The sequence below is a fragment of the Oryctolagus cuniculus genome, chromosome 16 (assembly GCF_051225735.1).
Source record: "Oryctolagus cuniculus isolate XC-2025 breed Fujian yellow rabbit chromosome 16, ASM5122573v1, whole genome shotgun sequence".
In the NCBI taxonomy this organism is placed as follows: domain Eukaryota; kingdom Metazoa; phylum Chordata; class Mammalia; order Lagomorpha; family Leporidae; genus Oryctolagus; species Oryctolagus cuniculus.
The window spans coordinates 17,668,388-17,682,180 of record NC_142882.1 but is presented as its reverse complement, the minus strand read 5'-3'; the positions used below and the strand labels follow the sequence as shown (position 1 = coordinate 17,682,180).

At 42.8% G+C, this 13,793-nt stretch overlaps 1 protein-coding gene and 1 long non-coding RNA gene across 6 annotated transcripts in view; one reads left to right on the top strand and one right to left on the bottom strand.

Annotated features, from left to right (window-relative positions):
- Positions 1 to 5,643: 5,643 nt before the first annotated feature.
- Positions 5,644 to 6,582, top strand: LOC138845728 (olfactory receptor 7C2-like). The gene has a single exon (XM_089316019.1). The coding sequence runs from the start codon at positions 5,644 to 5,646 to the stop codon at positions 6,580 to 6,582; it is 939 nt and encodes a 312-aa protein (XP_089172145.1).
- A 4,339-nt stretch (positions 6,583 to 10,921) lies between these two features.
- LOC149121559 (uncharacterized) overlaps positions 10,922 to 13,793 on the bottom strand; it is a 40,071-nt gene continuing 37,199 nt past the window's right edge. For all 5 annotated transcript variants that reach the window (XR_016223345.1, XR_016223340.1, XR_016223342.1 and 2 more), the window contains one exon: positions 10,922 to 11,103. This is a non-coding gene — a long non-coding RNA (uncharacterized LOC149121559). The remainder of the gene's footprint in view (positions 11,104 to 13,793) is intronic.

The following is a 13,793-nucleotide window of genomic DNA, read 5'->3' as shown; positions in this document are numbered from 1 at the left end:
GGAACATTTCCTGCTTTCCAGAAAGACCTGTCCTTGTCCTTCTCTCTTAACCCTTATCCAGGGCTCTTATTAGATTCCTTCAAGAAAGCAGAGGCTGGATTCCCCAGCACCTTGGACTGTGGTACAGAAATCCTTGGTTGGGCTGTGAGAGGAAAAGGGAAGGACACAGGCAAGCCCAACACCATGTTCCCTCTTGACATCCCCTGCTTTAATTCTTGGGGATGGCAGGGGTGCACTGGAACCCACCATATCCCTTTCCCGTGATTTCCCTTGATTTCCTTGTGCACCTCTCTTGATGCTTGTCTTTCTTAGGCAACATAATTCTTCAGTGGGTCCCTTCAATTCAAATGATGTGAAGACTCCCCCTATGTTATGTCTGCCCCAAACTCATCTTTCCCTCCAGGTACCAGCAATAATTGTAATTCATATCACATTAGTCCTTTGATTGTATTCATTCATTCATTCTCTCTCCAGCCCTCCCTGTATTGTATTCCCTTCACAGCCCCATTCTCTGTGCAATTTCCCTTTCCAGGTTCTGAGATGTCATCTGTGCCCATCTCTCCAACATCATTCTTGATTGTTCTCATCTACCACTTTCTACTTAAGAGCAAAGTGCGCCAGCACCACAGCTCACTAGGCTAACACTCCGCCTTGCAGCGCCGGCACACCGGGTTCTAGTCCCGGTCGGTGCGCCAGATTCTGTCCCGGTTGCCCTTCTTCCAGGCCAGCTCTCTGCTGTGGCCAGGGAGTGCAGTGGAGGATGGCCCAAGTCCTTGGGCCCTGCACCCCATGGGAGACCAGGATAAGTACCTGGCTCCTGTCATCGGATCAGCGCGGTGCGCTGGCTGCAGCATGCTGCCCGCAGCGGCCATTGGAGGGTGAACCAATGGCAAAGGAAGACTTTTCTCTCTGTCTCTCTCTCTCACTGACCACTCTGCCTGTCAAAAAAAAAAAAAAAAAAAAAGAGCAAAGTGCCTGAACACTTTGCTTCTTGCTTCTTGCATTCAGACATCTCTCATCCCTCTTCTCAATTTAGAGCTCCTCTCTGTATTCCACACAGTAATCCACCTTAGCACTTAATTCTCTGTGTTACAATTACTGTTTTCTGCAACTATCTCTGCACCTTGGAGGCTGGACCATGAATACAAAGGCCACACTCTTAATCTTCATATAACAACAGCTAACACATAGCCTGGCCCAGACTCCTTTCTTGCAGAATGGTTTCCAGGACTTGTTCAGTGACTGACAAGCTGCCTCATTCATTCTTTTTCTTAAAGATTTATTTATTTATTTGAATGTGAGAGTTACACAGAAAAAGGAGAGGCAGAGAGAGAGTGAGCGAGCGAGCTCCAGGAGCCAGGAGCTTCCTCGGGTCTCCCATGTGAATGCAAGGGTCCAAGGACTTGGGTCATCTTCTACTATCACAGGCCAAAGCAGAGAGCTGGATGGGAAGCGGAGCAGCTGGTATTCAAACCGGTACCCATATGGGATGCTGGCGCTTCAGGCCAGGGTATTAACACACTGCTCCACAGCGCTAGCCCTCATTTATTCTTTGGTTATTCCTAACATAGTTTAGCACAACTGCCCTCTGACTCTAGGCAGTAAAAGTAGAATAGGGCATACTCATTTGATGCATGGACAAAGGGACTAGGATGAATGTGACTATCCTCCCAGCTTCTGATGTCTAACCCTTGGTCCAAAGGTAGGCAGAAATTTCTAATACATGGGCAGTTTAAGATATTCCTAACCATCATGTCATGACTCATTTGAATCATCATTTGGCTGGTGCTATTTTTATTTGTTTTTTTTTTTTTTTTAACTTTTATTTAATGAATATAAATTTCCAAAGTACGATTTATGGATTACAATGGCTTTCCCCACATACCGTCCCTCCCACCCACTACCCTCCCCTTTCCAAGATTCATTGATTTGAAAGGCAGAGTGTCAGAGGGAGAGGGGCACGTGCACGTGCACACACACACACACAAACACACGAGAGAGAGAGAGAGAGAGAGAGAAAGAGAGAGAGAGAAAGAGAGAGAGAGAAAGAGAGAGAAAGAGAGAGAAAGAGAGAGACCTTCCATCCATTAGTTCACTTCCCAAATGGCTGCAATAGTCAATGCTGGGCCACACCAAAGCTGGTAGCCAGGAATTCCATAGGGGTCTTCCATGTGGGTGGCAGAGCTTTCCCAGGTGTATTAGCTGGGAGCTGAATTGGAAGCAGGGCAGCCAGAATGGATGATGGCAATGCAAGTGTTGTGCTACAATGCTGCACTCCACAATTATGTTTTCCACTGTACATTTTTCATTGTCTCAACTTTTTAATGTAGACTAAAAGAATAAGATTTGATTATCCCAGAAATAGAACCTTTCTCTGGCCAAATAATTACTTTCATGAAAATAGTTCTAAAACCTGAATGTTCACATGGACCATATGATAAAACTTCATAACTTCATGGAAAATGGAAATAAAGGACAAATTTATTTTTGTGTGAATCTACAAGTGCTTAAGGAAATAGAATAAATAAGAGAGGGCTCCCTGACTCTTAGAAATCTCACATGCAATTTCTGTCATCTGTAAGCCAACCACATTGTTAGTAATTTTTCCCAACAGCATCCTGAACAGAATCAGAAAGACAGTGCCAGAAAGACATCTCAAGATTTTAGGATTCAATCCTGTTAATTTCTTCTCTGGTTTTAATTATTTCTCTTCTCCTACTAGATTTGGGTTTGGTTTGCTGCAGTTTTTCTAGGTCCTTGAGGTGCGCTGAAAGCTCATTTGTTTGGTACCTTTCCAATTTCTTGATATAGGCACCTATTGCTATAAATTTGCCTCTCAATACTGCTTTTGCTGTATCCCATAAGTTTTGATATGTTGTGTTGTTGTCTTCATTTACTTCCAGAAAGTTTTTGATTTCTCTTTTGATTTCTTGAATGACCCAGTGTTCATTCAGGAGCATGTTGTTCAGTCTCCATGTGTTTGCATACTTTCTGGGGTTTCCTGAGTTGCTAATTTCCAGCTTCATCCCGCTGTGGTCTGAGAAGCTGCATGGTATGATTCTAATTCTTTTAAATTTGCTGAGACTTGCTTTATGGCCTAGTATGTGATCAATCTTAGAGAAGGTTCCATGCGCTGCTGAGAAGAATGTGAAGTCTGTAGATGTAGGGTTGAAAGTTCTGTAGATATCTGTTAGATCCATTTGGGCAATAGTGTCAATTAAATCTGCTGTTTCCTTGTTGATCTTCTGTCCGGATGATCTGTCTATTTCTGAGAGTGGAGTATTGAAGTCCCCCAGTACTATTGTATTGGAATCTAAATCTCCCTTTAAGTCCCTTAACATATCTTTTAAATAGACCGGTGCCCTGTAATTAGGTGCATATACATTTATAATAGTTACATCTTCCTGTTGAATTGAACCCTTAATCATTATATAGTGTCCCTCTTTGTCTCTCTTAACAGTTTTTGTATTAAAGTTTATTTTGTCTGATATTAATATGGCTACACCTGCTTTTTCTTGGTTTCTGTTGGCATGGAATATCTTTTTCCAACCTTTCACTTTCAGTCTGCATGCCTCTTTGTTAGAGAGATGTGTTTCTTGTAGGCAACAAATAGTTGGGTTGTGTTCTGTGAGCCTCAGAATCAGCCCTAAAGGCACTCGGATCTGGCTGAAAAGCCCATGAGAGTATTTCAGGCATGGAAAGCCAAGACACTCTGGCAAAAAGATCTCTGTGAGTGAGATCCCAGTGGAAAGAACAGGTCTTCAAAGAGGGAGGTGCCTTTCTCTGAAGGGAGGAGAGAACCTCCACTTTGACTATGACCTTGTCTAAACAAGATAAGAGTCGGAGAACTCAAGGGGCTTCCATAGCCTTGGAAACTCATGACTGGTGCATAGGGAGATTACTGATGCCATAAACAGGAGTGTCAATTTGTAAAGTCAACAACAGGAGTCACTGTGCACTTACTCCTCATGTAGGATCTCTGTCCTTAATGTGCTGTACATTGAGGCTTAGTGCTATAACGAGTACTCAAACAGTATGTTTCACTTTGTGTTTCTATGGGGGTGCAAACTGTTGAAATCTTTACTTAATGTACACTAAACTGATCTTCTGTAAAAAAAAAAAAAAGAAAAGAAACTATCAATTCCCAACGTGACTCTCACTGGGATTAAACATGACAATAGGTCTGATCTGATTTCATCATCATTTAAAAAAAAATCATCTATTATTTTTCACTTTATGTTTCTGTGTGGGAACAAACTGTTGAAATCCTTACTTAAGGTATACTAAGCTGATCTTCTGTATACTAAGATAATCGAAAATGAATCTTGATGTGAATGGAAGGGGAGAGGGAGTGGGAAAGGGGAGGGTGGTGGGTGGGAGGGACGGTATGGGGGGAAAGCCATTGTAACCCATGAGACGTACTTTGGAAATTTATATTCATTAAATAAAAGATAAAAAAAAAGATTTTAGGAGGAGAGTGATACAACTGGATGTTCACTTTAGAAAGATGTGTTATCAGGCTGGACACTTGGAAGGAAGTCCCTGCAATAGACCTAGCAGGGGATGGAATTGTTTTATTTTGCAATGCTGTTGATGATATGAACATGCAGAGTACATTCCAGGGAACACCAGAATCCTGGCCATGGCCCACCTGCTCAGTAAAATAAGTAAGGCAGGTGGGCATTTGATGCAGTAGTTAGTTAAGATGTTTTTTTGGGGGGGATGCCTGCATCCTACATCACAGAGCCTGGGCTGAGTTCTGGCTCTGCTCCTATTCCTAGCTTCCTGCTAATATGCACACCTCTCTCCTCCCTCCTCCCCTTTCTTCCTTCCTTTACCTTGGAAAGTAAGTCATCATCCTACTTATCCTGCAATATTTTATCTAGATATTGTCCCTGCTCTCACATTTTCTTACTACCCAGATGTGGTTTTCTGGTTTCAGATGTGCTCCAACAAGCAAGATGGCCTATACCTTTCCTTTAGATCACTGGGCTTCTTATGTGTTAGTGAAGATGTGGGCTATTTTATCCCTAAGATCTAAAATTGCTTTTTGTTGTCCTTGACTCTAAGTCAGAGATAAAGGGAATAGATGAGGGTCCAGTGCTGTTGCATAGTGACTAAAGCCACCACCTGCAGTGCCAGATTGCATATGGGCACTGGTTCAAGTCACAACTGCTCCACTTCCCATCTAGCTCTCTGATATGGCCCGGGAAAGCAGTGGAAGGTAGCCCAAGTGCTTGAGCCCCTGCACACATGTGGGAGACCTGGAAGAAGCTCCTGTCTCCTGGCTTCGGATCGGCACAGCTCCCGCAGCTGTGGCCATCTGGGGAGTGGACCAGTGGATGGAAGACCTCTCTCTTGCCTCTGCCTTTTGTAACTCTGCCTTTCAAATAAAACAACACACACACAAAACCAAAGGGAATAGATGAGTGTCCCAGGGGCTAATGGACAGAGATTGGTCATCATTACAAAATGTTGCCTATAACAAGAGACAGACTAGAATTCCTAAGTTTTTTAACAGTAAGATTGTTTTCTTCAATTCTTCACCTCAAGAATTGAAAATTCAGAGAGAATTGAGAGGCTGCTCATTGTCTATTTCACATGCCTTCTTTTCCAGAATTGTTTAGCTGATGTGTCAACAACATGGAACCAGGAAATCGAACAAGTATTTTAGGATTTTTACTCCTGGGCTTTTCTCAAGACTCAAAGCACCAACCTCTGCTATTTGGTTTGTTCCTGCTCATGCTTGTGGTCACAGTGCTTGGAAACCTGCTCATCATCCTGGCCATCAGCTCCCATGCCCACCTCCACACGCCTATGTACTTCTTCCTCTCCAACCTGTCCTTGGCTGACATCTGTTTCATCTCTACAACCATCCCAAAGATGCTGCAGGACATCAAGACTCAGAGCTATTCCATCACCTTCGCAGGCTGCATCACTCAAATGTACTTCTTCATGGTTTTTGGGGGCATGGACACACTTCTCCTCACCTGGATGGCCTACGATCGCTTTGTGGCCATCTGCCACCCCTTGCACTACCCAGTCATCATGAATCCCCGTCTCTGTGGTCTGCTGGTTCTTGTGTCCTGGTGCATAAGTCTGTCGTGTGCCCTGATCCAGACCCTGTTGATGCTGAGGCTGTCCTTCTGCACCAGAAGGGTAGTTGCACACTTTTATTGTGAACTTGCTCAGGTCCTGGTACTTGCCTGCTCTGACAAGTTCATCAATTACACCCTGCTCTACGTGGTGACTGCTCTTCTTGGCTTTGTTCCCCTCTCAGGGATCCTTTTCTCCTATATGCAAATTGTCTCCTCCATTCTGAAAATTCCGTCGACTGGTGGAAGATACAAGGCATTCTCCACGTGTGGGTCTCATCTAACTGTGGTTTCTCTGTTCTATGGGACAGGCCTTGGGGTGTATCTCAGTTCTGATGCCTCGTCCTCTTCCTGGAAGGGCATGGTGGCCTCGGTGATGTACACTGTGGTCACTCCCATGTTGAACCCCTTCATCTACAGCCTGAGGAACACGGACATTAAGAGAGCTTTACAAAGTCTTCTCGGGTTCAAACTCCATGTTCAGTGATGGGAACATTGTTCCTGGATTTGGGAGCTGCCGGAAGTCACACCAGTGGGACAAAAATATGCCGCCTCTGAACTGTACAGAGTTTTGATGCTTACCCACTCTGTTCTCCATCTTTGGTCAAAAGTACCCTGTGAGTACTTGGTGTGAAGCGTATGATGATTCCTGTTACCCTTATTCTACTCACTTCTTCCCTTCCCTTTACATTTTTACATTACTACACCTTGGTTGGAGTTTGCACTCCTACATATTAATACAATCACTCAAGTGAGATTCAGAAACTACTGCTTTTAAGTGAATTCACTTTACCATTAACCAGAGCTGTTTCTTACCAAATTCATTCACTCGACAATATTTACTGGAATCTATAGTGTACCAGATCTTCTAGGTACCTGGGATACAGCTGTGAGAAAATTTGGGCGATTGGATACTGGGTACCAAAATATAGTGAGAGAGAAGTAAGAAATTCTAGTGCTCTACATTACAGTGGGGTGACTATCATTCACAACAGCATTTTATGAAGGAGTAGAACACAGGAGCTTATAGGTTCCAAATACAAAGAAAGCATAAGGCAATGGAAACCTAGCTACCTTATGTGAGCATGTTGTCTATATGAATTAAACATTATACTTGGGGCTGGTGCAGTGGTGTAGTGGGTAAAGCTGTTGCCTGTGGTGCTGGTGTCCCACGTGGGTGCGGGTTTGAATCCTGACTCTGATCCAGCTCCCTGCTAATGTGGATGTTGTATACACTGCCAGATATCACTCAGCTGTAAAAAAGAATGAAATTCTGTCTTTCACAACAAAATGGATGCAACTGGAAATCATCATACTTAGTGAAATAAGCCTGTCCCCACAAGACCAATACATATGTGTTTCATGATCTGTGATAACTATTATAGTACACAAAATGTATGTATGATTATTTGCATTGCAATATGCATAAAATTATTCATGTACATAAACTGTTTGGAGGAAATGGCTTAAAGTCTAAATGAACTTAATTATTTTATAAACACACAGGAAATATTTAGGTGTTACTTTGTCATTGGTTTTATTTTACTGAAAAAATTATGAATGATTAAATGACAAAAAACCGCGAATATGGGTGAAATGGTCATGTTTCCATTCAATTGTTGTTTAAAGCTATTATCTACATTCCTACTAAGCCAGATTTTTTTGCTTTTTACTTAAGGTTCATATTCAGTGAAGTAGTAAGCCAGTGTACTGTAATGTAAATTTAAAATATGTCATCTCAAAAACTAAAAAGAAGAAAGGTAAAAGGAAGGACGGTAGGAAGGAGCGAGAAATGGAGGGAGGGAGGGAGGGGAATTTCATTATATTCTTAGACTTACATCCACAAATCATATTGAGTCTGTTAAAATTAATTAAAATTAAAATGAACATAATAAAAGACCTTTGAAGTCTTACCATGACTCACTTTACCTCCCTCCACTTTCTCACCTTCCAATATACCCATGAGCATAGGCTCATAAGATGACATTTTCCATTTAGATGACACCTCATGGTTCTGTTTATTCAACAAGAAATTCTCATCTGCTTTAGGATAGAGACCCTTGGGTGATCTGACCACAGGAGAGCTTTAGGCTAAGCAGAAAATGCTTCTGAAGGACCTTCCCGAGAATTAGGAAACTTCAGGGTTACAGATTCTGGCCTCAATGAAGGGAAATTTCCACAGTGCCTCCAGGCAGCAATGGAGAACTCTGGCTACAGCCAGAGATTTCTCTCTTCTTGATTAGGCCTCTCTGCAAGGTCACCAGGTTAGAAGCTTGGAGCTCTTAGCCTTGGCCAAGCCAGTGATGTCTCTGAGGGCCTCCCAGTCACTTCAGAGTCCTCATCTGGACCCAGATTCAGTTCCCAAGCTTTCTATCATCCACAAACATCATTCAACACAGTGATGCCGGGGCCAGTATTGTAGCACAGCAGGTTAAATCACCAACCCCAATGCTAGCATCTCATGTGACTGCAGGTTCCTGTCCTTGCTGCCCACTTCTGGTCCAGCTCTGTGCAACTGTACCTGAGAAGGCAGTGGGTGATGACCCAAGTGCCTGGGCTCCTGCCATCAGTGTGGAGACCTGGATGGAATTCCAGGCTCCTGGCTTTGGCCTGGCCCAGCTCTAGCAGTTGTGGCCTTTTGGGGAGTGAACCAGGGGATGGGTGATCCCTGTCTGTGTCTCTGCCTCTCTGTAACTCTGCCTTTCAAATAAATAATTTTTTCAGAAAAATGAAAAATAGAAAATACCTCCTAAGTGCTAGTTATTCTTTAATGATTCAGATAGCACCATGCACTAATGCCATCTATGGGATCAGTGATAATGTATGATTTTGTGTATTTGGTCCAAGTATACATATTAAATCTTTTTTTTGACAGGCAGAGTGGACAGTGAGAGAGACAGAGAGAAAGGTCTTCCTTTTTGCCGTTGGTTCACCCTCCAATGGCCGTGGCAGCACCACGCTGATCCGATGGCAGGAGCTAGGTACTTCTCCTGGTCTCCCATGGGGTGCAGGACCCAAGGACTTGGGCCATCCTCCACTGCACTCCCTGGCCACAGCAGAGAACTGGCCTGGAAGAGGGGCAACCAGGACAGAATCCGTGCCCCGACTGGGACTAGAACCCGGGGTGCTGGCGCCACAAGGTGGAGGATTAGCCTGGTGAGCCAGGGTGCCGGCCACTTATTAAAATTTAAAGTAGACCAGGTCCTGGTTAGGATCAATATTGGACAAGAATTTTAAAAGGTAGCCTGCTTTTTTGAGTATGCATCTCGTTTCATAAAAGCACAAAATTAGAAAAATGTTGAAAATTTATGAAGATGAATGGAGCATAAAAAAACTTTCTCATTATGAACACTGCATTTAATATATTTTTAAAGATTTATTTATTTGGAAAGCAGAATTATAGAGAGGCAGAAGCAGAGAGAGAGAGAGAGAGAGAGAGAGAGTGAGTTAGGTCTTCCATCTGCAGGTTAACTCCCTAGTCGGCTGCAATGGCTGGAGCTGCACTGATCTGCAGCCAGGAGCCAGGACCTAGGACCTTCTTCCAGGTCCCGCATGGGTGCAGGGGCCCAAGCACCTGGGCCATCTTCGACTATTTCCCAAGACACAGCAGAGAGCTGGATTAGGAGTGGAGCAACGAGGACTCGAACCAGCGCCCATATGGATGCTGGCACTGCAGGCGTTGGCTTTACCCGCTATGCCTCAGCACTGGCCCCTGAATTTTATAAAGTCCAGATAACGCACCCCCAGCAATCAATAGAAATGATCAATATTTTATATTTGGGATTTTTTGCATAGTATTTGAATAAAACAGGGCTGAAAGTTATTTTCCTCTGATTAGGATGAAAGGTGGAATGACGCTGTTTATATTTTGTCTTAAACATTTTACTGCAATCATGAACTTATCACACATATTCCTGTTCTTCTAACACTCTTTAGCTGAGTGACTCTAAAGTTAACTATATACAGGAAAGAAAATGAACAATGAAACAATGCTAAGAAGGTTGATTTTTTTGCCACTAAGAAATATTGCTGAAATGTATGGATCTCAAGAATAGAAACCTCACTTGTAAATTGCTCTAATCCAAAACATAGACACAGGGCTGGGTACTGGATGCTTATTTCCTTTTCTTTTTATTGTGGAACTTGCATTATGAATATATTGCTCTGCTGACAGTCTCCTGTGAGACCCTCTTGTGCTCTCTACTTATCTTCATTCTTTCCCTTTGGTTCCTTTGATTTTGTAATTCCAGGGGCTCAGTCCTTAAGCTGACTGACGTTTCCTCTCTCATAGAGTGCTCCTGAGCACTATACTGAACACTTCACATACCCACCGTGTTATTTATCACTATTTCTCCATTTGCTTTAAAAAAAGATTTATTTATTTGAAAGGCAGAATTACAGAGATAGGAGAGCAAGAAAGAGAGAGAGAGAGAGAGAGAGAGAGAGAGAGAGAGAGAGAAGGAGAGTGAGAGTGAGTGAGAGAGAGAGAGAGAGAGAAATCTTCCATCTGCTGGTTCACTCCCCCAAATGGCCACAATGGCCATTATTGGGCCAGGCCTAAACCAGGATCTAGGAACCTCATCCAGGTGTCCCATATGGGTGGCAGGAACCCAACTACTAGGGCCACTTTCTGTTGCTTTCCCAGGCACATTAGCAGGGAGCTGAATGGGGAATGGAGCATCCAGGACTTGAACTGCCCCTATATGGATGCCAGTGTTGCAGGTGGCAGCTTAACTTGTTATGTCACAATGCCAGCCCCTCTGTTTGCTTTTTATATCTCTTTATTGTTATTCACATTCTGCTCACCACTCCAATGAGCCCCAAAACACTTCACAGGTAAGTTTTAAAGAAAACTATTTAAGGATCCCTAAATCAGTACTGGCACAAGCAGCTTGTATTTTGCTGCAGTGAATGAAGCCTCAGGTGGGGAAGCTTGCAACCGGTGTCACAGTGCCTGGTTCAGGTCTCGACCACTCCACTTCTGATCCAATTCCTGCTCATGTGCACCCTGGAGGCAGCCCAGAATCAAATAAAATGAAAAATGAATAAGAATGCAGTAAAATAATTACAGAAGCTTCTTTCCCAAAGACTTATAACATGAACAATTATTGTTCCTCATTTACAGATGAGGAAACTGCTCAAGTGCATTTACATTCTTTTCTGGAATTCTTTGTTTTACAATTCTTTTCTTGATTCAATCACAGTGTGAACTATTAATGTAATAAAGTCAAGTTGCCTTGAGGCAGCCAGAATTAGAGAATTGCAACCAATGAATCAAGAAGGTATAACATGAAAATATTTGAATTATGCACAGGAAGTTTGGGACTCCAATGGCCTTGCCCTTCCCTGATACCAAATATCTCAACTTAAATAAGGGCACTTATGATTATAAAAACTATAAAGCAGTCTTACCAGGTCTCTATAGAAAAGAGAGGAAAAACTGGAACAATATTTAAGGAAGAGACAGCTCTCACATAGCAGATCATACAGGGTAGATGAGAGCATGAGAGCAAAGGGAATAGATAAAAACATGAATAAAATTTTAAAAATTCAGGTATTTCTAAATAGTCCATTATTTCTAAATATTGGACAGGTAAGAATACACTAATATACCATTTGTGGTCAGTGGTTTCATATGGTCATGTGCATTTAGTTAAAGCATACTTATGAACGTCTGATATCCACTGGTGATGAGGATGGATGTACTTGATGACTTTAAAGAGACAAACAGGAGTGATTAAGATGTCCTCCTCCCACCTGGGGTACCTGGGTTGGATTCCTGGCTCTGGGCTGTGACTCGGCTTCCTGCCAGTGCAGACTGTGAGAGGAAGAGGTGACAGCACAAGCAGTTGGGCCCCTGCTACCCATGTGGGAGACCTGGATTGAGTTCCAGCTCCCAGCCTCTGCATTGGTCTGCCACACACAGTGCAGGCATCTTGGGAGTCTCCCTGTATGTCAGCCTTTCAGAGAAAAAGAGATAACAGAGAGAAACCAGAAAACCTAAGAATGATGAAATCCTGACACACAACAATAGTTTCCAACCATGAAAAGCAAGTGCAATTTAGAGTCTAGATAATGCAGTCCTAACTTTGGAGTACTTATAAATATTTTCAGTCAAATGAGCTTTTGTCATGGCCTGAGAAGAAAATAAGATATATTCGATTGCTCTTCATTTCCTTGAATTAGAATGATGTTGTCCTATAGGGGGAAAATGCACTTGCTATTCTTTCTGTTAGAAGACTTGGTTGCATTTGGTTGTGATCACAGACAGTGCTCAACTCAGGTGAGTGTCTAAAGCAGGTGTGCATAGATGGAGAAGAGGAACACAGAAACCAATCAGAAGGAGCTCCAGGAAGACTGAGTCTGTCACTGTGGAGGAAGATGGCAGAGGTTGTATGTCTCCAAGTGTGAAACAGAGGTGGTAGTCTTGAAAAAGATGTAAAAATATTGATTACTGGAGGTTGGGAGTCATGGAATAAGTGTTTTGGATGAAAAAATAAGGGAAAAGGCCAGCACTGTGGCACAGTGAGTAAAGCTGCTGCCTGCAACACCGGCATCCCACATGGGTGCCAGTTTCAGCCCTTGCTGCTCCACTTCCAGTCCTGCCCCCTACTAATGCACCTGGGAAAGCAGTGGAGGTGGGCCCAAGTGCTTGGGCCCCTGTGCCCATATGGGAGATCTGAAAGAAGCTCCTGACTCCTGGCTTTGGCCTGCCCCAGCTCCAGGCATTGCAGCCATTTGGGAAGCCAACCAGTGAATGGAAGATCTCTCTCTCTCTTTCTTCCTCTTTCTGTTAACTCTTTCAAATAAATAAATAAATAAATAAATAGTCTTTATAATAATTGGGCAAGATGGGTGTGGTTCACTGTAACAAAGATATCAATATGTGATGTAATAGGGGACATAGGATGAGGGGTATATGGGGACTCTATGTATTACTACCTCACAATTTTTTGTATATTTAAAACTACTCTGACACAAAGTGTTAAAAAATGATGATATAACTGTTAGTAAATAAATTATTTGAAAAGTCCAAAAGTTCACTGATTCTTTGTTGTACTTGAACCTGCTGTTGAATCTCTATAGAATATTCCAACTGAGTTATTTTATTCTTTATATCCAAAATTTATTTTTTTATAGTTTGTTACCTTTATTTTCATTTATTCCTTTTTTTCTGGTTGCACAGTTGATCTCTTTGTGTCATCTCTTAGCTAGCTGACAGTCTTTGACATGATTATTTTGAAATTGTTGTTTAAAAATCAAATATCTCCAATCTTTATTTTTAAAAAGATTTTATTTATTAGACAAGTAGAGTTACAGACAGTGAGAGAGAGAGAGAGAGAGAGAGAGAGAGAGAGGTCTTCCTTCTGTTGGTTCATTCCCCAAATGGCCGCAACGGCTGGAGCTGCACCGATCTGAAGCCAGAAGCCAGGTGCTTATTTCCTGGCCCTCCATGTGGGTGTAGGGGCCCAAGCACTTGGGCCATCTTCTACTGCTATCCAAGGCCACAGCCGAGAGCTGGATCAGAAGAGTGGCAACTGGAACTAGAACCGGTACTCTTATGGGATGCCAGTGCCACAAGCAGAGGTTTAACCTAGTGTGCCACAATGCCTGCCCTTCTCCGTATCTTTAAAGAGGGTTTAGTAACTTATTTCTCGTGAAACAATTTGTTCCTTTGGGTCATATTTCCCAGTTTCT